Source organism: Emydura macquarii, unplaced genomic scaffold (genome assembly GCF_026122565.2).
Source record: "Emydura macquarii macquarii isolate MOO-44397 ecotype Brisbane River unplaced genomic scaffold, CSIRO-AGI_Emac_v2 contig_2926, whole genome shotgun sequence".
Classification (NCBI taxonomy): Eukaryota; Metazoa; Chordata; order Testudines; family Chelidae; genus Emydura; species Emydura macquarii.
The window spans coordinates 27,881-53,420 of NW_027133063.1; the positions used below are offsets into that span (position 1 = coordinate 27,881).

Consider the following 25,540-nt stretch of genomic DNA (forward strand, 5'->3'; position numbering starts at 1 on the left):
TTACCGGGCGTCTAATCGCCGGGACCGCCAAGGCCTCTTGGTGGGTCCCCAGCAGGGGCACCCGAAGGGGAATAACAAGAAACAATTTTGATGATGCGCACGAGGGTGGCACCTCCCCCATCCCCCTGGATCTAAACTTTCCCTTTGTGTACAGACTGAAGCCATACTTCGCAGAGTGGCAGAGCATTACCTCCAACCGTTGAGTGCTGGGCGTAGTGCGCAGAGGTTATGCCCTGCAACTCTCGGCCTTCCCCGCGGAATCTCCCACTACCCCGTCGCTCTTCAGGGACCCCTCTCATGACCATCTCCTCATTCAGGAGGTGAATTCTCTTCTCCTCAGGTCGGTGGAAGAGGTTCCTCTTTGGGAAAGGGGTTCTACTCCTGTTATTTACTCATTCACAAGGCAAAGGGAGGCATGAGGCCCATTTTGGACCTTCGCCATCTGAACAAGTTCATCAAGCGCCTCAGACTCCGTATAGTTTCCCTAGCCTCCATCATTCCTGCTCTAGATCCAGGGGACTGGTATGTTGCCCTCGACCTAAAGGACGCTTATTTCCATCCTCCCAGGTCACAGAAGATTCCTCCGGTTTGTGGAAGCTGGCTGTCACTACCAGTTCTCAGTCATGCTCTTTGGCCTTTTGACCGCCCCCAGGGTCTTTACAAAGTGCATGGCGGTGGTGGCGGCCCACCTGCACCACAGAGGGGTTCAGATCTTCCCCTACCTGGACGACTGGCTGATCTGGGGCAGGTCCAGGGCCCATGTGAGGAACAACCTGGCACTCACCTGTGCGACATGCACCAGACTGGGACTTCTCATCAACGAGCAGAAGTTCACTCTCACCCCCGTGCAGCATATAGACTTTATCGGGGCCACCCTGGACTCCATGCAGGCCAGAGCCTTCCTCCTACAGCCTTGCTTCGAGGCAATGGCCGCCATAAACGCCGATCTCCACAGGTCCCCCATGACGACAGCCAGGCACTGCCTCTAGCTGTTGGGACACATGGCGGCATGCACATATGTGGTGAGGCTGGCTCACCTCAAGCTCAGGCCTCTCCAGGGGTGGCTGGCCTCAGTGTACATACCAGCCAGGCACTCGTTGAGCAGAGTGGTCACTGTCTCCACTCAGGTACTGTCCTCCCTAGATTGGTGGAGGGACCCAGGGGAGGTACTGAGGGGTACTGATTACGGACGCCTCGGATGTGGGTTGGGGGGCCCACATCAGCAGTGACCTCAGCACCCAGGGGCTCTGGTCGGCAGAGGAGCAGTGCCTCCACATCAATGTCCGAGAGCTCAGGGCAGTCCGTCTGGCCTGCAAGGTGTTCCTCAGATTCCTGAGGGGCAGGATGGTGCAGGTCCTCACGGACAACACATCGGCCATGTTTTACATAAACAGGCGGAGGGGGGTTGCGCTCCTCGACCCTTTGCCAGGAGGTCATTCGACTTTGGGACCTTGCAGTGAAGCACGACTTCCACATATCTGCCTCTCACCTCCCGGGGGTCAGGAACAACGAGGCGGATCACCTCAGCAGGTCGTTTCTACCCCGCCACGACTAGTCACTGCACCCGGAAGTGGTGACTTCCATTTTCCACAAGTAGGGTGTTCCCCAACTGGACCTGTTTTGCGTCATCCTGGAACAAGAAGTGCCTGAGGTTCTGCTCACTCTGGGGTCGTAAGCTGGGCTCCATCTCCGACACGTTCCTCATAGACTGGACAGGGACCCTGATGTATGCGTTTCCCCCCATTCTTCTGATGCCCAAGGTCCTCTTGAAGATCAAGAGGGACAAGGCGGACATCATTCTGGTCGCCCCGGCCTGGCCGAGAAAGCATTGGTTCAGCGTGTTGCTGGACCTATCCATCGCCATGCCGATACCACTCCCGAGGCGTTATGACCTGCTCTCCCAGGACGGGGATTGCCTGCTGCACCCGGACCTGGCCTCCCTCCATCTGACAGCATGGAGACTCTGGCTGATGGAGGGACAGAGAGCTTGCTCAGTGCAAGTCCAACAGGTCCTGCTGTATAGCAGAAAACCTTCCACTCAGGTGCTGTACCGGGCCAAGTGGAAGCGCTTTACCTGTTGGGCAGAGTCCCAGGCTATCCCACCGAGCTGCTCACCCATACAGGCGATCTTGGAGTACCTGCTCCACCTGAAACTGCAGGGCCTCGCCCTGGCCTTCCTGAGGGTACAACTGGCGGCCATCTCGGCCTTCCACCAGCTGTTGGAGGAGAGGTTGCTGATCTCGTACCCTATGTCTCTCAAGTTCCTGAAAGGGGTGGTGAGGCTGTATCCGCAGGTCCGGGACCCAGTGCCCCCCTGGGATTAGAACCTGGTCCTCGCCACACTGACGGTACCCCTCTTCGAGCCTATGGCTATATGCCCACTGCTCGTCCTCTCCTGGAAGGTAACCTTCCTGGTGGCCATCACGTCGCCTAGGACGGTCTCTGAGATTAGGGCCTTGACCTCGGAGCCACCCTATACTGTCTTCTTGAAAGACAAGGTGCGGCTGAGACCCCACCCGGCCTTCCGGCCTAAGGTGGTGTCTCAGTTTCACTATAACCAGGATATCTTCCTTCCCGTGTTCTTTCCTAAACTGCACAGTTCGGAGGAGGAACGGAGACGGTACTCGCTGGATATCAGACGAGCCCTGGCCTACTACATCGAGCGGACCAGGCCATTCTGGAAGTCAACGCAGCTGTTCATAGCAGTGGTGGACTGGGTGAAGGGCTCACCTGTCTCCACCCAGCGCATCTCCACCTTGATCACCACCTGCATCAGGACCTGCTACGAGCAGGCGAAGGAGCTGTGACTGCACACTCAACCAGAGCCCAGGCCTCATCTGCAGCTTTCCTGGAATGAGTGCCCCTGCAGGACATCTGCAGGGCAGTGACCTGGTCCTCGGTCCACACCTTCATGTCCCACTACGCCATCGTGCAGCAGGCAAGAGAGGACGTGGGCTTCGGTAGGGTCGTGCTGATGAGAGCAGCTTGCCGCTGACTCCTACCCACCTCCGAGGTATGGCTATTTAATCACCTATATTGGAATGGATATGAGCAATCACTCGAAGATAGAAAACAGAGTTACTTACCCGTAACTGTTGTTCTTCGAGATGTGTTGCTCATATCCATTCCACACCCACCCTCCGTCCCCGCTGTCAGAGTCGGCAGAAAGAAGGGACTGAGGGCTCGCAGGGCCGGCAGCGCCTGATATACTGCGGCATGAGCGCGGCACTCCAGGGAACGGCTGAGCAGGCCCTACGTGGCTTGCTAGGGGCAAAAAAGTTTCAGGAACCAGTGCATGGGGTGCGTACTCACCTATATTGGAATGGATATGAGCAACACATCTCGAAGAACAGCAGTTACTGGTAAGTAACCCTATTTTACAGACCGGACAGCCTCACCTCAATCCCTGGAAAAATCATGGAGCGGGTCCTCAAGGAATCCATTTTAAGGCACTCGGAAGAGAGGAAGGTGATCAGGAACAGTCAACATGGAGTCACAAAGGGAAAGTCATGCCTGACCAACCTGACTGCTTTCTATGAATAGGTGAGGGGCTCTGTGGATGTGGGGCAAGTGGTGGACGTGATATACCTTGACTTTAGCAAAGCTTTTGATACAGTCTCTCACAGTATTCTTATCCTCAAGTTAAAGAAGTATCGGTTGGATGAATGGACTATAAAATGGAGAGAAAGCTGGCTAGATTGTTGGGCTCAGAGAATAGTGATCAATGGCTCCACGTCTAGCTGGCAGCCGGTCACAAGCGGAATGCCCCAGAGATCAGTCCTGGGGCCTGTTTTGTTCAACACCTTCATTAATGATCTAGAGGATGGGGTAGATTGCACCCTCAGCAAGTTTGCAGATGACACTAAGCTAGAGGGAGTGTTAGATACCCTGGAAGGTAGGGATAAGATACAGAAGGACCTAAACAAACTGGAGTATTGGGCCAAAAGAAATCTGATGAAGTTCAACAAGTAGAAGTGCAGAGTCCTGCAGTTTGGATGGAAGAATCCCATGCACAGCTACAGACTGGGACCAACAAACTAGGCAGCAGTTCTGCAGAAAAGGACCTGGGGGTTAAAGTGGATAAGAAGCTGGATATGAGTCAGCAGTGTGCCCTGTTTGTCAAGAAGGCTAATAGCATATTGGGTTGCATTAGTAGGAGCACAGCCAGCAGATCGCAGGAAGTGATTATTCCCCTCTATTCGGCATTGGTGAGGCCGCATTTGGAGTATTGTGTCCAGTTTTGGGCCCCCCACTACAACAAGGATGTGGAGAAGTTGGAGAGAGTCCAGCGGAGGGCAACAAAAATGATTAGGGGGCTGGAGCACAAGACTTATGAAGAGAGGCTGAGGGAACTGGGCTTGCTTAGTCTGCAGAAGAGAACAGGACAAGGAGCAACGGTCTCAAATTGCAGTGGGGGAGATCTAGGTTGGACATTAGGAAAAGGTTTTTCACTAGGAGGGTGGTGAAGCACTGGAATGGGTTACCTAGAGAGGTGGTGGAATCTACATCTTTAGAGGTTTTTAAACTGCGGCTTGACAAAACCCTGGCTGGGATGATTTAGCTGAGGTTAGTCCTGCTTTGAGCAGGGGGTTGGACTAGATACCTCCTGAGGTCCCTTCCAACTCTATGATTCTATAATTCTGTGGTATGACACACTGATACCAAGAAGCCAATAATGCAGTTGCCTTCGGCACCCAGCTCTGGACTCACCACCCAGATGCGGGACACTATGAGGAGTGGTTACTGAAACTAATTTCATCACAGAGAGGGTCCTTCTAATCTCAAAAGATCAGTCACTTAGCCAGGGCAATATATCACTCAGAACTTACCTTATAATAAAGCCAAACTACAGTTGGAGTTGCAGCTAGCAAGGGACATGAACAGTAAAAAGAAGGGTTTCTACAAGTATGTTAGTAACAAGAAGAAGGTCAGGGTGCTACAGCTGCTACCACCTATAACTGGGACATTTCCCAGGATCTAGAAGGGCAAGTGGCTGGGACACTAGAGCCACGGGAGGACGGGAAGAACAGATAAAAGCATGTCTGGCTGCAGGGAGCCTGCTCCTTGTCCAAAGAGAGGAGGAAAGTGTTTAAAAGTGAGAGGTGGACGTGGACATCCAAGACCGTGGCTGTTTTCTCCAAGCGTAGCCACCAGCGCCCTGGGTTTTGAAAAACCTGCCCAGTGTGAAGGGAAAAGAAGATGGTGTCTCTGTTTCTTATCAGAACTTATCAATAGAAATGGCTGCAAAAGCCTGAGATTGAAAGTGACTTTCTAGCAGAAGTTTAAATCTTAGAATATTAAGAGTTAACAAGATAGTTATGGAACCTAGACGCCAACAGGGATGGAATGCAGAGAAAGACCTTGTAACTTGGATAAGAAAATTCCTAGATAAGTCGTTTTTTAGTATGTATGACCATGGAAACTGTGACGTATAAAGACTTGTTTGTGTGAGGCTCTGAAAGCTGTTAGAATTTTATGTTAAGTTGTCGCCCCTTACATTGAAGCGACCATCTTCTTTACGTAAAGCATAAACTTTGACTTTGCTAATCTGTTGTTTGGCTTATTCTGGACTATCCGCTGGGCAACAGACTTCCACACCAGCCAGGAGGCTTTTGAGAGTCCCCTTGTTTTCTGGGACTAGCCCAGGGACATCCCTCCTCGCTGGGATTCAGTCCTGTGCTATCGCTGATATTTACACTGTGCTGCCGATGTACTCAGGCCTTTTTAGAACATAAAAGAAGTTTTGATTTTTTAATCTTGTGAATGCTGCAGTAGCGTGTGGTAGCAGAAAGCACTGCCACCCGGACCATGCCTCTTCTGACATTCCCACAGCGCCGCTTGCTCCAGAAGGGTTCCAGCAGCTTTAGTAACTAGAAACAGGGTCCGGTGCACTCACCTCTGGGGAGGAACATGACAGCTCTTTAGCAGCACACAGCTTCCATACACTCCCCTACATGTCAAACAGACGTGATTTCTTGTTTTAGGCAATAACAAATTTGGTGGCTAAATGTAACTGGAGAGATGTAAGAGACTTAGACCGTTACAAGGTGTTTGACGTAGTACCACATGATATTCAGATTAACAGACTAGTGCTAGACAGAATTACTGATCTCTGAGCACTTAGCAACAGCCCTGTGTGTGTTGCAGAAAGTGTCCATGTCTCTCCTGCATCATCTTTCTCCAGATCTGCCTGTCTGCTAGCTAGCCATCCATCCCAGGCATTGACAGGGCGTCAGACCCTGTGGAGATCTAGCCATTATCCCTACTTTGACTAATTAACAACAATGTTGAATTGTACACAAGTACACTGAGCAACCAATTCCTCTCTGACTCCGCAGAGAGCCCGGGAGTTCTCCTCTCCCTTTGGGAAGGACCCTTAATTGCTGTTTACTCCTACAGATGGATAAAGAACACAGAAGCACAGACATGGAGAGACATTGGCTGGTGTCTATTGTCTGCAGCCTATGAACCCCACTGGGATTGCCCAGAGCTATATTATAAACCCGTTTCCATCCTGCCTGGAGCACTTGCCCTGTGTCGGCTCTCGGTGTGGGATGTTGTTGCAGATGCTGATGTGAGAGATGTGTGGGACACGGCTACCTGACAGGGGGATTCCCAGGGAAGACACTTCCAGCTCACAATTCACAGGTACCCATCCCTTGCTGCGGAGCGCACCTCTTGACAGACCCTGTGCAACGTGGACAGGACGGGGTAGACAATAAATCTATGGTCCTTTGCGCTCTGCAGAGCCAGGAAACGTCTCTGGCCCTTTCCAAATGTGATGAGTTTGCTCCTGTATCACTGGCCTCTATGCCCCTCTTCTCTATTATCTAGTTTGCTGTGCCCCCCAGCAGATTCCCCTGGGAGCAGGAACTGAGTAAAGAGCTCAGGAGTCAGCTGTGAGCTAATGCACAGTCACCTCCTCCCTTGGCACTTCGGGGGTCTGGTTGTAACGGGGCTGGAATGGTGGGGCTCTTACCTCACTCTTTTCTGCCTGACACTTGCAAATAATCACTTAGCTGGAAGCAGATGCCCGGTATGGAAAACTTCAGGCCAAATGGTTCAAGTCTGGCAAACTTGTAATCAACTGACAGTGCGGCCTGGTCAGTGTCAGACAGCCTTCACTAACGGGTGCCAACAGCGCTGCCTGCAATGGCCATGCCATATTGGAATCCTGTTCAGCTGAGCTCTTTGCCCCAACAATAACTGTAGCCAGGGGTTCCACAGGCCAAATTAGTGTGGACAAAATTTTTTTTTTATCAATTATAGATTTTCAGACACAGCTACCACCTCTGAGGGAGATGAATTATCTACGCCGATGGGAGAACACCTCCCCTCAGCATAGGTAGTTTCTGCAGTGAAGTGCTACAACAGAGCCACTGTAGCGTTTTTAGTGTAGACAAGCATCCACTCTTTAGAAAGGGTCTTGCTGTGCCTTTCCCGACTTGACTAAAGAGTCTGTTATTACCCACAGTTTTCTCCCCATGAAAGTACTTTTACAATCACGTCTCCTCTTGATTTTCTTTTTGATAAGACTTATGAGGAGAGGCTGAGGGGACTAGGCTTGTTTAGTGTGCAAAAGAGAAGAATGAGGGGGGACTTGATAGCAGCCATTAACTACCTGAAAAGTGGTTCCAGGGAGGATGGAACTAGACTGTTGTCAATGGTAGTAGATGACAGAACAAGGAGCAATGGTCTCAAGTTGCAGTAGGGGAGGTCTAGGTTGGATATTAGGAAAAAACTTTTTCACTAGGAGGGTGGTGAAGCACTGGAATGGGTTACCTAGGGAGGTGGTGGAATCGCCATCTTTAGAGGTTTTTAAGCTGTGGCTTGACAAAGCCCTGGCTGGGATGATTTAGCTGAGGTTAGTCCTGCTTTGAGCAGGGGGTTGGACTAGATACCTCTTGAGGTCCCTTCCAACTGTAATCTTCTATGATTCTAAGATAAATAGATTAAGGTCTTTGAGTCTCTCTCTGTAAGGTATTTTCTCGGTATCAATTTCACCAAAGCCACATGGAGAGATAAAATCATTCCCCTCCTCACATTCACCACTCCCATTTATACATCCAAGAATCACATTAGCTGTTTTTGCCACAGCATCACACTAGGAGCTCACAGTGAATTGGTTGTCCACTATGATTCTGAATTGTTTTAAGAGGCACTGTTTAAATTATAGTCTCCTATTCTGTTGGTTGGGCCCGCATTCCTTCTTCCTAGATGATAGTTTTGCTGTATTAAAACATTTTCTTTCAATGGACCCAGCTAACCAAACAATCCAGATCCATCTGTCTGCCTGCCCTGTCCTCAGCACTTTAACCTCTCTGTCAAACTTCATGTTGTCCACAGATTTTGCCTGGAATGAGATAATATTTACTTCCACCAATGAAAATGCAGAATAGCATCGGGCCTAGAACCGATCCCTGCAGCACCTCACTAGACACACCCCCATTAACTGACAATGGCCCAATTACACCTGCTTTCTGAGCTCTGTCTGTTAGCGAGTTTTAGTCCATTTACCATGTGCTCTATCGCTAGTGCAGAGTGTTCATTTTTTTATCTGAGTGATTTGCCCTGCTAAATCAAATGCCTCACAAAAACTGAAGTCTGTTGTATCTGTGCAGTTCCCTTGATCAGCCAAACTTGTACTCTCATTAAAGGATGAAATGGGTTTTTTTGACAAGACCAGTTTTCTATAATCTCTGTTGACTGGCATTAATTCTATTCCTACCCTTTAATTTTATTTCAATTCAATCCCATTTTTCCATTTTCCATTGTTTTCCCCAGGATTGATGTCAGGCTAACCAAACTCTAGTTACCTGGGTCATCCCGCTTGCACTTTTGGAATATTGCAATCTATTAGCACACTTCCAGACGTCTGGAATTTCCCCAGTATTTCAAGATTTAGTAATAATATACTTAAGTGGGCTGGAGGATCTCCTCAGCAACCTCTTTTACTCACTGGTGGAAGTTTTCCAGTCCTGTTCATTTAAAAATGTTTATTCTTTAGTAAATGCTGTTTAACATCCTTCTTGATTGTTAATAGACTGGAAAGTATTTAGTAACCTCACACGGTATCAGTATATCATACTGCTTTCTCCAAATACCGAACAAAAATATTTATTGAACATATGTACCTTTTCTGTAACATTAACAAGTTTTCTTTCTCCCTCTGGTAACTAGCTTGTACCTTTGGTAGGATTTCTTTTCTTCTCTCTTCGAGTGATTGCTCATATCCATTCCATTATAGGTGTGCGCGCGCCCCGTGCACAGATTCCCGGAACTTTTTTCCCCTTAGCAAGCCCCGTAGGGTCGGCTCAGGTGCCCCCTGGAGTACCACGCTCATGCCGTGGTACATAGGGCGTCGCCAACCCCACAGGCCCTCAGTTCCTTCTTTCCGCCCGCTGACGGTTGCCGGAACATTTGCCTCTTGCCTAGCAAGTAGCATCCCCTTTGTTCTTGATTGCTCTGTTGTTAGAGACTGTTTACTGTTAAAATAGTGTTAATTAGTTGTAGTTAGTAGTTAAGTTAGATAGATAGCCCTCAGGGGTTTTTTCAGGTTGGGCCATGGCTGGCTCCACCAGCTTCAAAGCCTGCACCACATGTGCCAAGGCTTTCCCCGTGAGTGACCCTCATGATCGCTGCCTCTGATGCCTCGGAGAGCAGCACCACAAGGACAAATGTCACATTCGCAAAGCCTTCAAGCCTCGCACTCAAAAGGAGAGAGATGCGTGCCTGAAGGCTATCCTTATGGAGTCTGCACTCCAGCCAGACTCCGAACTGGCGCATTCCCCCGCGGCACCGAGCGTCTCTCGGTGCGGAGCACTCCTTCGGCACCGACATCATCGCTCCAGGGTCCGGCACCGAAGCGCCGCAAAGACAAGGACACCGTGCGCTGAGACTCCCCCGCACTGCCCATCCGGCCTGGGGGGTGTCAGGAGATGCCCCAGCCAGGTGCCGTCGAGATTACTCTGGCACCGGCATCTCCACACAGGGAGCCTTCCCCGACTCCATGGAGTGGGGTAGCGCCCCTGCAGGGACCATCGACGCTGGAGGCGTTCGCTGTGGCATGCGCCCTCATGGGCCTCCCCCCGCTTCCGTCTCCCCCTCGGCCGAGGGCCAGGGGACCGGCGTCTCGGGGTAAACCCGTGCTGGGTGGCCCCGATGGCTGACGGAGACAGGAGTCCAGGTCTCCCCCCAGATGGTCGAGGAGGGTAGAGAGTGCGGGCTCCCCTCCCAGCTCCGGCACCGAGTCGTTGAGCTCCTTGACACCGCGGCACCGAGGGCGGTCCAGAGGCTCACGCAGGGGTCGTAGATCCAGCTCTCATTCCTCCATGGAGAGCCCAGCTCGGCACCGTACACCACCGACTGACACACGGCACCGGTCTCGATCCCTGGCACCTAGCCTGGCGCGGATCCCAGTGCCTCCTGACACCTATCGACATTCGGCATCGACGGCACTGCTCCTGCTCCCGAGGGGGGAAGTGTCGCCGGAAAACTTCAGGATGGAGGAGACGCTCAAGCTCCAGCAGCAGCTCTTCTCCACGTTGGCACCGTGGACAACAGCACCGGCGTTCATCGTCGTCATCCTCTTCCCGGAGCCGCTCTCCTGTAAGAGGAAGTAAGTGGTGGTCCAGCGGCTCCGGGTCCAGGTCCCGCCACCAGGTGTCCCCGTCGGCACTGATGCCTGCTCCAGCGTGGCCTCAGGGGCCTTGGCAGTGGCCATGTTGGGGGCCATGGGGTACTCAATTGGGCCAGGCTACCACCTCGGTCCACTCATCGGTGGACCTGCCACCCCCCCCCCCGCCACCGAGCCAGCCGGATAAGGGCCATCCCTCCGAGGAGGGATCGGACCCTGAGGAGGATCCCTCCACAGATCCCTTCCTCAATCTTCCTCCTCGTCATCGGACGATGTAGCCTCCCGGGACCATAGGGCACCGCTGCCCCATTTTAGAGCTCATCAGGACATGCTCAAGAGGGTGGCGAGCAACCTGAACTTAGAGCTGAAAGAGCTTTGGAGGAGGAGGACCCCCTCTTCAGGGTCTCGGGGATGGCAGACACATCCAGAGTGGTCTTGCCGGTACATGAGAGGGTACTCAAGCTGGCTAAATCCCTCTGGCAGACCCCTGCCTCGGTTGCCCCTACCTCTAAGGGTGCCGAGAAAAAATATTATGTGCCTGCTGAGGGGTTTGAGTACCTGTACAATCACCCTGCCCCATGCTCCCTGGTTGTGGATGCGGTCAACCAGCGGGACAGAAAAGGGGCCCAAAGCAACACCCCCAAAAATAAAGACGCAAAGAAGTTAGACCTGTTTGGCTGCAAGGTCTACTCGACAGCGACTCTGCCGCTGAGGATCGCTAACCACCAAGCACTCCTTTGGAGGTACAATCTTAACCTCTGGTCCTCACTGCAGAGGATCGCTAAGATTCTACCCCAGGTGTTGCCTCAAGATCAAGCGGCGGACTTCTCGACGGTCATCGAGGAGGGCGCTGCTGTGGCAGGAGCGGCCTTGCAGACAACGAGCGATGCGGCGGATGCTGCCTGCAGGGCTATGGCCTCGGCCATAGTCTTGCGCTGCTGCTCCTGGCTCCAGTCATCAGGGCTGTCCCAAGAGGTCCAGCAAACCATCCAGGATCTACCATTCGATGGTGCTGGCCTCTTCTCGGACAAAACCAACGACAAGCTCCATGCCCTCAAGGATTCGAGGGCCACGCTGCGGTCCTTAGGGATTTACACCCCACAGGCCTCGAGGCGTCAGTCTCGGCCCCAGGCACAGCGGCAACCTCAGCCTCCCCCAAGGCAGCCCCCCAGACCCGCTCAACCCAGGAGGGGTTGGGATCGGTTCCGGGGCCCAAACTGCTGTGACCGTACGGGCTCTTCGGCGGGGCCCCAGCAAGGCCCAAACAAGGGCCAAAACAATAAAAAGCCTTTTTGATGGTGTGCACGAGGGTGGCACTCTTCCTGTCCCCCTGGATCTCACGGCCCTTTGCCTACAGACTCAGGCCGTATTACGCCCACTGGCAAAGTATTACCTCGGACCAATGGGCCTTGGTATAGTCCACAGGGGCTATGCCCTCCAGCTGATGGTCTTTCCTCCAGACTCCCCCCCTACCCCGTCCCTCTTCAGGGACCCCTGTCACAAGCAGCTCCTCACATAGGAGGTCTGCTCCCTCCTACGACTAGGGGCTGTGGAAGAGGTTCCTCCACAGGAAAGGGGAAGGGGATTTTACTCTCGGTACTTCCTGATCCCCAAGGCCAAGGGGGGCCTGAGGCCTATACTAGATCTCCACCATCTGAACAGGTTCATCAGACGCCTCAGGTTCCGCATGGTTTCCCTAGCCTCCATCATTCCTGCCCTAGATCCAGGGGATTGATATGCTGCCCTCGATTTAAAGGATGCATATTTTCATCTCTCTCTCCTCCCTGGGCACAGAAATATCCGATTTGTAGTAGCTGGTGGTCACTACCAGTTCTCGGCCCTAACCTTTGGCCTCTTGTCCGCCCCCAGAGTATTTACGAAGTGCATGGCGGTAGTTGCAGCCCACCTGCGCCGCAGGGGAGTACAGATTTTCCCATACCTGGATGATTGGCTGATCCGGGACAAGTCCAGGACCCATGTAAGGAACAGCCTAGATCTCACGTGCGCTGTATGCACCAACCTGGGGCTGCTCATTAACGAGCAGAAGTCCATTCTCACCCCAGTGCAGCACATAGAGTTCATTGGGGCCACACTGGATGCCAACCAGGCCAGAGCCTTCCTCCCACGGCCTTGCTTCGAGACGATGGCTGCCATAATCGCCGATCTTTACAGATCCTCCACGATAACAGCCAGGCATTGCCTCCAGCTGTTGGGACACATGGCAGCCTGTACGTATGTGGTGAGGCTGGCTCGCCTCAAACTCAGGCCTCTCCAGAAGTGGCTAGCCTTGGTGTATGCCCCAGCCAGACACCCTTTGAACAGGGTGGTCATGGTGCCCACACAGATACTAACTTCCCTAATCTGGTGGAAGGACCCAAGGGAGGTATTGAAGGGAGTTCCCTTCAGGGACTTGACACCATCAGTGACTCTGATCACAGATGCCTCGGATGTAGGGAGGGGACCCCACGTCAGCGGCAACCTGAGCACCCAAGGGCTCTGGTCACCAGGCAAGACGTCCCTCCACATCAATGTCAGGGAGCTCAGAGCAGTCCACCTGGCCTGCAGGGTTTTTCTCAGATTTCTGAAGGGCAGAATGGTATAGGTCCTCACAGACAATACAGCAGCCATGTTCTATATGAACAGGCAGGGGGGAGCGTGCTCCTCAGCTCTTTGCCAGGAGGCCATTCAACTTTGGGACTTGGCGGTGAGGCACGACTTTCATATATCTGCCTTTCACCTCCCAGGGGTCAGGAACGACGAGGTGGACCACCTCAGCAGGTCGTTTATACCCCAACATGACTGGTCGCTACACCCGGAGGTGGTAGCTTTTGTCTTCCGCAAGTGGCGTGTTCCCCAAGTGGACCTGATTGCATCATCCTGGAACAGGAAATGCCCGAGGTTCTGCTTGCTCCGGGGTTGCAAGCCAGGCTCCATCTCCGACGCGTTCCTTATAGACTGGACGGGGACCCTGATGTATGCATTTCCCCCCACTCCGCTGCTGCCCAGAGTCCTCTTGAAGATCAAGAGAGACAAGGCGGACGTCATACTGATCGCCCCAGCTTGGCCGAGGCAGCACTGGTTCAGCAGGCTGCTGGACCTGTCCATAGCCATGCCGCTGCCGCTCCCAAGGCGTTACGACCTGCTCTCCCAGGACCAGGGTCGCCTGCTCCATCCGGACCTGGACTCCCTCCACCTGACAGCTTGGAGACTCTGTGGCTGACAGAAGGAAAGAGAGCCTGCTCCATGCAAGTACAGCAGGTCCTGCTCAGCAGCAGGAAACCTTCCACCCACGTGGTGTACTGAGCCAAATGGAAGCATTTTACCTGTTGGGAACAAGTCCCGAAGTATCCCACCGAGCTCCTCAGCCATACAGGCGATTTTGGAGTATCTCCTTCACTTGAAGCTACAGGGCTTAGCTCTGGCCTCCCTTAGGGTACACCTGGCGGCCATCTCGGCCTTCCACCAGCCGACGGAGGGCAGATCCTTATTTTCACACCCCATGTCAGCTAGGTTCCTCAAAGGGGTGGAGAGGCTATATCCCCAGGTCTGCGACCTGGTGCCTCCCTGGGATCTAAACCTGGTCCTCGCCATGCTGACAGGACCACCCTTCGAGCTCATGGCTACATGCCCGCTGCTCGTCCTCTCTTGGAAGGTAAACTTCCTAGTGGCCATTACATCGGCTAGGAGGGTCTCCAAGATAAGAGCTTTGACCTCGGAGCCGCCCTACACAGTCTTCTACAAAGATAAGGTCCGACTGAGACCCCACCCGGCTTTCCTGCCTAAGGTGGTGTCCCAGTTTCACTATAACCAGGATATCTTCCTCCCCGTGTTTTTTCCTAAACTGCACGGTTCTAGGGTGGGGTGGGTTCTGCTCAGGATTTTTCTGTTTGTGAATTCTGTTTGCAGTATTTGTCCAAACCTGTGCGGAGTTACTTCCTTCCTTGTATTAAAAGGTTTGCTCTCCACACACAGACTCTGTGCTTGCGAGAGGGGAAGTGTTGCCTTTTCGGGGCGCCCAGGGGATAGTGTGTGATTTCCAGGGGCCTGGCTGGGGGCTTGAGCCGCTTTGGTGGTGTTTCATTGACAGGGACCCCTAGATATAGAACTCGGCCCTTGCTGCTGCTGACTCTGTCTGGCAGAAGGGTTACACTGTAATTAACAAACATGTCATGTCATAGATACTCACTGAATGCGAAAGAGTTCAATAGTCAGGTTGTAGAAGCATAAGGCTGATCAATAGGTAGAAGGGATCATTATGTATTGGGTACCTACATAAGGAGGGCTGAAATGCAAGACCTAGAGGCTGAAACCTGGAAGATTTTAGCTCAGCTATTTTAGGCCTTAACAATAAGAATAGTTAACATAAGTAAGTGATCCAAGAATAGCCTGATGCCGTAAGATTATGGGCAAAGAAGTACGAAGGGGTGAAATTATGAAAATTTACTTTATTATCCCAAAAATGCTTTAGAAGCAGATTTCTCTTTAGTATGTGCCTTAAAAACAGGGTACAGGTTGTGCATCAATGCTAATGAGATTAAAGAAACTAGACACAACCTCTAGGAAACAGTGTACCTCAAATTTTAGGGGACATCAGACCAATAAGGAGAAAAAGGGTTGACATTTTCATGCACCTGCGCAGAATGTCAGTAGGGTCAAAGATCAGAGTATAAAAAGACTGTGTCCAGATTGGGAAAACCGAGCTTCCTATGGGAAAACTCAAGCCGGAAACATCCTTCTAGTGATGATCAATCCACGAGAGACCCATCAGACACTAACACGAGCTGGAGGAGTCTGTCTGTACCTGTAACTGTGTGTGGATAGATCTAGGAGTTCTATATGCTGTGACATTCCTTACTTCATTGGTAACTTTCATAACATTGATATAAGATAGTACACCTTGTTCCTCTGACTGTCTGTGTTCCGTGCTTTGTCCTTCATGTTTTCCTGTGAGCTCTGTAGCTAGAACAAGCAGAGGTAACTTTGTTGAACGTGAGACTGCAGCCACCAGAGCTGAATTCAAAGGGTTGTAAAAAAAAATCACTAAATATACCTTAAATAAAATAAAAGGCTACATGCTTCCCCCTGAGAACAGCCGCCCCTTGGGCATGTAGCACCTCATTTTAACACTGTCTCTCCATCCAGGCATTTGTACTGCGACCATCACCCTAGATCCTGGGCACATAAAGGAATTTAGGGGAAACTACAGTACATACAGGAGACACTGTTCTGCCGCAGAGTCAGACACCTTCTCCCCTACAGCATGTCAGACTCCAACACAACTTCACCAACCACTCCTCCTTCATCCTGATGGGCATTCCTGGGCTGGAGGCGGCACACATCTGGACCTCCATCCCCTTCTGCGCCATGTATGCCATAGCCGCCTTGGGGAACTTCACCATCCTGCTGATCGTGAGGATGGAGCAGAGCCTCCATGCGCCCATGTACTATTTCCTCTGCATGCTGGCTGTCATCGACCTGGTCCTGTCAACGACCACCCTGCCCAAAATGCTGAGCATCTTCTGGTTCAGTTCCAAGGAGATTGATTTCAGTGCCTGCCTCACCCAGCTGTACTTCATTCACTGCTTCTCAGTGATGGAGTCTGGGATCTTCGTGGCCCTGGCTTTGGATCGCTACGTGGCCATCTGTGATCCCCTGAGATATTCCACCATCCTGACAAACGCTGTTGTGGCCAAGATTGGCCTGGCCGTGCTGCTGCGGGGCGTCCTGCTCGTACTGCCCCATCCCTTCCTGGCAAGGAGGTGGCCCTACTGCAGAACAAATGTCATCGCCCACACGTACTGTGAGAACATAGTGTTGGTGAAGCTGGCCTGCGCCGACATCCGGATCAGCAGCTACTATGGCCTCTCCATGACATTCTTAGTGATCGGCCCGGATGTGTGTTTTATCACATTCTCCTATACTCAGATCCTCAGGGCCATCTTCAGTCTCCACAGAAAGGACGCCCGACTGAAAACTTTTGGTACCTGCGGCTCCCATCTCTGCGTCATCTTAGCCTTTTACATCCCAGGACTCTTCTCCTTCCTTACGCACCGGTTTGGCCACAATGTGCCTCTGCATTTCCACATCATCAATGCCAACATGTACCTCCTAGTTCCCCCAACGCTAAATCCCATCATCTAGGGGGTGAGGACCAAGCAGATCTGGGACAGGCTGCTGCAGCTCTTTATTCATAAAGGGATCTAAAGTTTTCTCCTGGTGCCCTGGCTCTCAAACCGAGCTCCGTGGAGAGGTGGATGGTGACCTGGTGCGGGACCCTTGTTCCTAGATCACTTACAGGATGGTCAAAGAGACATTACAGCCTTCACTGCCCTTTAAAAACACCGAGACTGGATGAATCAGAGAGACAGAAGAAGCTGGGGCAGGAGAGAGGCACAAGGGAAGACGAGGGGACACTTTGGTTGCAGGGCTACTGCTTCAGCAGAAAGTCAGACTCCAGCCGGAAGAGAAGCTGGACAGGCTGCAAGTCAGTTGCAGTGCCCAGCTGTAGCTCGTGAAATGTGGTGTTTCCTGTAGATCCCAGCAGAGCGTTTCCTGCAGGGGTGGTTTAGGGTCCATGATGGGCACGGGCAGCCCTTTCACATACCCCATGTGCTTCTGTGTTCAACCCTTTCCTTTTCTTGTCAGGGTGACGGGGATTCCCTGTGGCTGAAAGTGCCCACCAACTCTCCCCATGTCGGTTCCCTCCAACGCCATCATTTTCTGCCCTTCCTCCTTCATCCTGCTGGGCCTGCCGGGGCTGGAGCAAAAGCACCAGTGGAGCTCCATCTGCTTCTGCTCTATATACATCACCGCCCTGCTGGTCAACGCTGCCCGGCCCTTTCTCGTCAAGGTGGTGCCTGTGCTGCATGAGCTGACATCTTTCCTTGTCTCCATGCTGGGCCTGACTGACATCGCACTGTCCAGCTCCACCCTGCCCCAGATGCTGGGCACCTTCTGCGTCAGAACCCGTGTGATCAGCTGTGCTTCCTGCCTGGCCCAGATGTTCCTGACCCATGTGCTGTGTGTCGTGGAGTTGGGCAGTCTGGTGGTCATGGCCTTTGACTATGTGCCCATCTGCGCCCTGCTGCGATACACCTCCATGCTCACGGATCCGTTATCGCTAAGCTGGTGAGGTGGCTGCTGTTCTGCCACTCCCGCATCATGTACAACCCCTACTGCAAGCACATGGCCATGGTGATGCTGGCCTGTGGGACAGCAGGCCCAACAACCTCTACAGGCTGGTCCTGTCCCTCGCCGTCATCGGGTTTAACCTGGGCTGCATCTTCCTGTCCCACACCCTGATCCAGCTGCCGTCCCACGGGACCCGGCACAAGTCTTTCGGCACCAGTGGGGCACACGTGGGCATCATCATCATCCTCTAGACCCCCAGGCTCTTCTCCTTCCTCAGCCACTGCTTTGGCTACAGCGTCTCCCTCCCCCCACATCCACATCTTCCTGCCCAAACTCTACCTGCTGGTACCGGTCATGCTCCAACCACCTGGTCTATGTGCCAGACCCAGCAGATCCGACAGGCTGATGAGGATGCACTGCCTGGGGAAGGATGCCCCGTAGGCGTGTGTGGTGACCGTGGGAATGGGGCAATGTGTGTACCACCCACGTGCATGCCGCCATGTCCCAGGGCACTATGTGTTGCCAGTCGCTGTGCGGGAGAGGGAATGAGCACTGACGGAGCATCACGCAGCCTGAGCGGGTGCGAAGGGGCCATGAGGAGCTGAATACAATCTACACAGGAGTGGGGGATCCTGGGTGGATGGTGGACAAGCCAAGGGCTGGGCCGCTGACACTGAGTGGCTGGGACGCCGGACAGGCTGACATATGAATGTAAGGTGGCGGAACCAGAGCCAGAAGGCTGGGGGAGAACAGGTTCTGCAGGGTGAGACTCTGAAGAGACGGAGGGTCAGACACCAAATCAGAGAGAGATGTGGCCGTAGAGAGCGAGGATGGATCCCAGAGAATCACGGCTTGTCACAGCCATTGCTTCTTCCAGGAGGGAGCTGCCTGGAGCTGGGCTTTTCCATGTAACCTCAGGACTGTCTCATGCTGTACCCAGGCGATGAATAAATGCTGCCTTGCTTTGAAACAGCTGCCTGGTGTCAGTGCAGATCCTCCCTGGGTGCACTGCTTCCCAGGACGGCTCCGTCACACTCCGGAGCCCGAGCTCACTGGGATGCACTGCTGGGAGCACTGCTCCATCCACCTCCAGATGCTTTGACCTCTGCCAGCTGAGACCCAGCTGATGTACAGGCAGCCACGGGGCTCTTATCCCCTGGGTGGGCACGGCCACTTGCGGGTGACATCAGTGTCCCAGCCACACCCTTGTCCTGGTACACTCAGACCGTTGGTGAGCGTGTGAGGTGCTGGCCGGGCTGGGCTCAGTGTGTGGCTTTCAGGGCATGGCTGGCCACAGCTACGGGGAGACAGAGAGGGGCATGCCCCCGGGCTGTGCATACCCCAGACACCAGCCCCTAGCACGGCAGTCCCACCGCTCACACCAATGCAGAGACACAGCACCACCAGTCCAGGGGCACAGATCCCACAGCTGTCCTGGGCTGGCTGAAGGGTCAGGAGAACTGGCTGCACACCCAGGAGGGAGGGGAGCTGTTGCAGGGTTGGTTGAAGGGAGAGAGATTGAGCCGGATGGAGTGATAAGGAACATTTATTCGGTTACAGCTACTAGTGCACTCGTTCCCTTTGCCTCACGGCCAACAAAGTGAGCCCCGAGTTCACCACTTTACAACTTTTTATCTAGACTGATATGTAAACGCACACACTTATACAGCGCCCCATAAACCCCGACTGGGTGATATCAATGATTATAAAATGAATAGTACTGGCTAGGGGAGGCGTATAATCATACCCACCCCAGTTTGTTATTTACCACGGAACTTGCATGGCATACGCCTGACCAACCTGACTGCTTTCTATGAAGAGGTGAGGGGCTCTGTGGATGTGGGGAAAGGAGTGGACGTGATATACCTTGATTTTAGCAATGCTTTTGGTACGGTCTCTCACAGTATTCTTATCAGCAAGTTAAAGAAGTATGGGTTGGATGAATGGACTATAAAATGGATAGAGAACTGGCTAGAGCATAGGGCTCAACGAGTAGTGATCAATGGCTCCATGTCTCGCTGCATGTCAAGCGGAGTGCCCCAGGGATCGGTCCTGGGGCCGGTTTTGTTCAACATCTTTATTAATGATCTGGAGGATGGGGTAGATTGCACCCTCTGCAAGTTTGCAGATGACACTAAGCTGGGGGGAATGGTAGATACCCTGGAAGGTAGGGATAGCATACAGAAGGACCTAAACAAACTGGAGGATTGGGCCAAAATAAAATCCAATGAGGTTCAACAAAGATAAGTGCAGAGTCCTCCACTTAGGAAGGAAGAATCCCATGCACAGCTATAGACTGGGGACCGACAAACTGGGCAGCAGCTCTGCAGAAAGGGACCTGGGGGTAACGGTGGATAAAAAGCTGGATATGAGTCAGCAGTGTGCCCTGGTTGTCAAGAAGGCTAATGGCATATTGGGCTGCATTAGGAGGGGCATTGCCAGCAGGTCACGGGAAGTGATTATTCCCCTCTATTCGGCATTGGTGAGGCCGCATTTAGAATATTGTGTCCAGTTTTGGGTCCCCCATTACAAAAAGGATGTGGTCAAGTTAGAGAAAGTCCAGTGGAGGGCAACCAAAATGATTAGGGTTGCTGGAGCACAGGACTTATGAGGAGAGGCTGAGGGAACTGAGCTTGTTTAGTCTGCAAAAGAGAAGAATGAGGGGGATTTGATAGCGGCCTTTAACTACCTGAAAGGGGGTTCCAGGGAGGATGGAGCTAGGCTGTTCTCAGTGGTGGCAGGTGACAGAACAAGGAGCAACGGTCTCAAGTTGCAGGGCGGGAGGTCTAGGTTGGACATTAGGAAAAAGTTTTTTACTAGGAGGGTGGTGAAGCACTGGAATGGGTTACCTAGGGAGGTGGTGGAATCTCCATCTTTAGAGGTTTTTAAGCTGAGGCTTGATAAATCCCTGGCTGGGATGATATAGCTGAGGTTAGTCCTGCTTTGAGCGGGGTGTTGGACTAGACACCTCCTGAGGTCCCTTTCAACTCTAATATTCTATGATTCTATGATTCTATATGGGATTAGATCGAAAGAGATACAAAGGGTAGGAATATAATTAATTCCAGGAAAATAGGTCTTGTCAAAATAGGTCTTGTCAAATAGGTCTTGTCATATGTTTACTTAATGAAGGGAACCACACAGATACAACAGAATTTGGTTTCTGTTAGGCATTTGATTTAGTAGGGTAAATCATTGAGATAAAAAATTAACACTCTACACTAGCAATAGAGAGCATGTTAAATGGACTAAAACTGGCTAACGGACAGCTCTCAGAAAGCAGTTGTAAATGGACCATTATCAGTGAACTGGGGTGTGTCTAGTGAGGTGCTGCAGGGATCGGTTCTAGGCCCGATGCTATTCCACATTTTCATCAGTGACCTGGCAGTAAATATTATATCATTCCAGGCAAAATTTGTGAATGACATAAAGTTTGATAGAGAAGTTAAAGTGCTGATGACAGGGCAGGCAGACAGATACATCTGGATTGTTTGGTAAGCTGGGGCCATTGAAACAAAATATTTTAATACAGACAAATGCAAAACAGTCATTTCGGAACAGAGAATACAGGCCTGAGCTACAGAATACGGTGCTGCATAATAAAACCAGCGACCCTGAAAAGGATTCAGGTGTCATAGTGGACAACCAACTATTCATGAGCTCCCAGTGTGATGCTGTGGCAAAAAGGGGCTAATGTGATCCTTGGATGTATAAATGGGAGTAGTGAATGGAGGAGGGGAATGATTTTATCTCTGTACATGGCATTGGTGAAACTGATGCTGGAATTTTGCGTCCGGTTCTAGTGTCCACATTTCAAATTGAATATTGAAATTGATATTGAAATATTTCAGAGGGTGCAGAAAAGAGCCAAAAATAAGATTCTTTGAGCAGGAGGTTGGACAAGATAGCTCATGAGGTTCCTTCCAACTCTAATATTCTATGATTCTATGATACTGGAATATTGCGTCCAGTTTTAGCATCCACATTTTAAAAAGGATGTTGAAAAATTGCAGAGGGTGCAGAAAAGAGTCACAAAAACAATTCAAAGGCTGGAGAAAATACATTACAGACAAAGACTTAAAGAGCTTATTCTATTTATCCTCTCAAAAGGACAAGCAAGAGGAGACTTGATTGTGAAAGTACTTTCATGCGGAGAATACTTTGGGGAATAACAGGCTCTTTAATCAAGTGGAGAAAGAAGAAAACAGTTTGGCTGGAAGCTGAAGACAGAAAAATTCCAGTTGGAAATAAGGACCAAATGTTTAATACTCACGGTGATTAATGGTTGGAAAAAACTGTGAAGGGACGTGGTGGATTCTCTTTCTCTTCATGTCTTTTCTGGAAAATATTCTTGAGGGCTTCTCTACACTTAAAACTCTACAGCAGCCTCACTGGAGCACTTTGGTGTAGACACTGCCTATGCCGACTGAAGGGATTCTCCTACAGGTAATCCTTCTCCCTGAGAGGTGGTAGATAGGTGAATGGAAGAATTCTTCCATCCACCTCATGCTGTCTATGAATGAACGAGTTTTGGTTTGTACAGCTATGTCTCTCTGGTGCATGGATTTCTTCGCTATTGCAGAAAGAGCAAATGCAATTTTGGGTTGCATTAGCAGAGGCATAGCATGCAAGTTACAGGAGGTGATAGGGCAACTCTACTTGACGCTGGTTACGCCTCTTCTGGAGTACTAAGTCCAAACTGGTCACCAATGTATAGAAAGGATGTGGAGAAACTGGCAAGGATCCAGAGGCGAGCAACAAATATGCTCAAAGGGATGGAATGCAAGTTTTATGAGGAAATGCTGAAGGACATAGGTAGGTTTAGTTTGGAAAAGAGGAGATTGCGGGGATCATGACAACAGTCTTTAGATACTTGAAAAGCTGCCATAAAAAATGTTGGAGAAAAGTTGTTCACTTCTGCCACAGAGGGCAGGACAGTAGGCAATAAATTCAAAGCACAGCATGGCAGGTTTACAGTAAATCTGAGGAAGAACAAGCGATGGGTACCCGTGAATTGTAAGCCAGAAGTCTTCCCTGGAAATCCCCTTGTCAGGAAGCCGAGTCCCACACCTCTCTCACATCAGCATCTGCAACAACATCCCACGCCGAGAGCCGACACATGGGAAGTGCCCCAGGCAGGATGGAAATGCATTTATAATATAGCTCTGGGTTGTCCCAGTGGGGTTCCTAGGCTGCAGACAGGAGACACCAGCCAATGTCTCTCCATCTCTGCGCTTCTGTGTTCTTTATCCATCTGTAGGAGTAAACAGCAATTAAGGATCCTTCCCACAGGGAGAGAAGAACTCCCGGGCTCTCTGCTGAGTCAGAGAGGAATTGGCTGCTCAGTGTACTTGTGTACATTTAAACATTATCGTCAATTAGTTAAAGAAGTAGGGATAATGGCTAGATCTCCATAGGATCTGACGCCCTGTCAATGCTTGGGATGGATGGCTAGCTAGCAGACAGGCAGATCTGGAGAAAGATCATCCAAGAGAGTTGGACACTTTCTGCTAACACACAAGGCTGTCGCTAACGGATCAGAGATCAGTAATTCTGTCTAGCGCTAATTTATTAATCTGAATGTCATGTGGTATTTGGTCAAACACCTTGTAACGGTCTAAGTCTCTTATATCTCCCCAGTTACCTTTATCCACCAAATTTGTTATCGTCTAAAAAAAGAAATCACGTCTGTTTGACATGTAGGGGAATGTAGGGGAGCTGTGTGCTGCTAAGAGCTGTCATGTTCCCCCCCAGAGGTGGGTGCATCGGACCCCGTTTCTAGTTACTAAAGCTGTTGGAACCCTGCTGGAGCAAGTGGTGCTGTGGGAATGTCAGAAGAGGCATGGTCCGGGTGGCAGTGCTTTCTGCTACCACACACTACTGTAGCATTCACAAGATTAAAAAGTCAAATCTGCTTTTATGTTCTAAAAAGTCCTGAGTACATCGGCAGCACAGTGTAAATATCAGCAACAGCACAGGACTGAATCCCAGCGAGGAGGGCTGTCCCTGGGCTAGTCCCAGAAGACACGGGGTTTCTAAAAATCCCCCTGGCATGGCAGGTTGTTCAATGCCCAGGAGACTGTGGAGACAGGGATCGGTCCTGGGGCCTGTTTTGTTCAACATCTTTATTAATGATCTGGAGGATGGGGTAGATTGCACCTTCTACAAGTTTGCAGATGCCACTAAACTGGGGGGAGTGGTAGATGCCCTGGAAGGTAGGGATAGGATACAGAGTATCCTAGACAATCTGGAGGACTGGGCCAAAATAAACTTGATGAGGTTCAACAAGGATAAGTGCAGAGTCCTGCACTTAGGATGGAAGAATCCCATGTACAGCTACAGACCGTAGATAGGTAGCAGATCTGCAGAAAAGGACCTGGGGGTAACAGTGGACAAGAAGCTGGATATGAGTCAGCAGTGTGCCCTGGTTGCTAAGAATGAGGGGAGATTTGATAGCAGCCTTTAACTACCTGAAAGGGGGTTCCAAGGAGGATGGAGCTAGGCTGTTCTCAGTGGTGGCAGATGACAGAACAAGGAGCAGCGGTCTCACGTTATAGTGCAGGAGGCCTAGGCTGCATATTAAGAAAACGTTTCTCACTAGGAGGGTGGTGAAGCACTGGAATGGGTTACCTAGGGAAGTGGTGGAATCTCCATCCTTAGAGGTTTTTAAGCTGTGGCTCCACAAAGCCCTGGCTGGGATGATTTACCTGAGCTTAGTCCTGCCTTGAGCCGGGGGTTGGGCTAGATACCTCCTGAGGTCCCTTCCAACTCTATGATTCTATGATTCAAAGCTGTGATACTTCGAAAACAGATACCAACTTTATTTAGAAGTGCATGATTACGTTAATTGGAAAGAGATAGAAACCAAACATAATATGTAACCATAGTTCACTATAAAACTATTAGAAGATATACGATACAGAAAAACAGTGCTTAGACTACTAGACTATATATGGTATAAGAAAAACCCTCACAACTCTGCAATACTTAACCCTTTTGAGTTAATAATACATCGATTAACATCCTGTCAGAAACATTTACAGACTAAAGCAGCGATCACCAGCCAGCATGGATCCGGTGCTTGCTGGATGGGCAGAGAGGGAGAACTTCACTCGGACCGGACCACAAGCATCCAACTTTATTGCCATGCAAACTCAGGGGATCATTTACTTACATAACCTGTAGCATGTCCCTCTGTCCGTCAGGGAAGGTCCTTCTGCTCTGTCCAAGAACTGCTAAGAGCTACCTCGGGCTCAGACACAGAGCGGGGACTCAGTTAGCCCGGTTGCCTGGAAGCCCAGGTCACCCACGCAGCTCTGAGACACAAGGATCGACTCAGGCTCAGACACAGAGCGGGGACTCAGTTAGCCCGGTTGCCTGGAAGCCCGGGATCACCTGTGCGGTTCCTAGGAGAAGGATTACCCTGGCTTGGACATCGAGCGGGGACTCACTTAGCCCGGCTGTCCAAAACCCAGGGCGCACCCTTGCTCACCCTTGTTTCAGTTGCTCTTGATGTCCTTCTCTCTGGTTCTCTCCATCGCCTTCTCTCTTCCTCGCTCGCTGGTCAGTCTCGGCTCTGCACAAAGATGGCTGGCTGACCCTTGGCTACTGACAGCTTGGCAGAAGGTCAGAATGGGGCGAGGAGGGGGGACCTCAGGAGCGAGAACGTCAGAATGTGGGGGGACGCTAGGAGGGATTTCATTCAAAGGTCACCCAAGCTCAGCCAATCAGCTGGAGGGCTCCCCAAGATGCTAATCAGGTCGTACCTGCCAT

General features: G+C 51.3%; 2 protein-coding genes across 2 annotated transcripts; both read left to right on the forward strand.

The window, feature by feature from the left end:
• The first annotated feature begins 15,896 nt into the window (after window positions 1-15,896).
• On the forward strand, window positions 15,897-16,777 carry LOC137167525 (olfactory receptor 52N2-like). The gene is given in 2 exon segments (XM_067569743.1): window positions 15,897-15,909; window positions 15,912-16,777. Coding segments are annotated over 2 exon segments (879 nt in total).
• A 550-nt stretch (window positions 16,778-17,327) lies between these two features.
• On the forward strand, window positions 17,328-18,018 carry LOC137167526 (olfactory receptor 52P1-like). Its single transcript, XM_067569744.1, has 2 exons — window positions 17,328-17,764; window positions 17,856-18,018. Exons 1-2 carry the CDS (start codon window positions 17,328-17,330, stop codon window positions 18,016-18,018), a joined length of 600 nt encoding a protein of 199 aa, XP_067425845.1.
• Window positions 18,019-25,540: the final 7,522 nt, after the last annotated feature.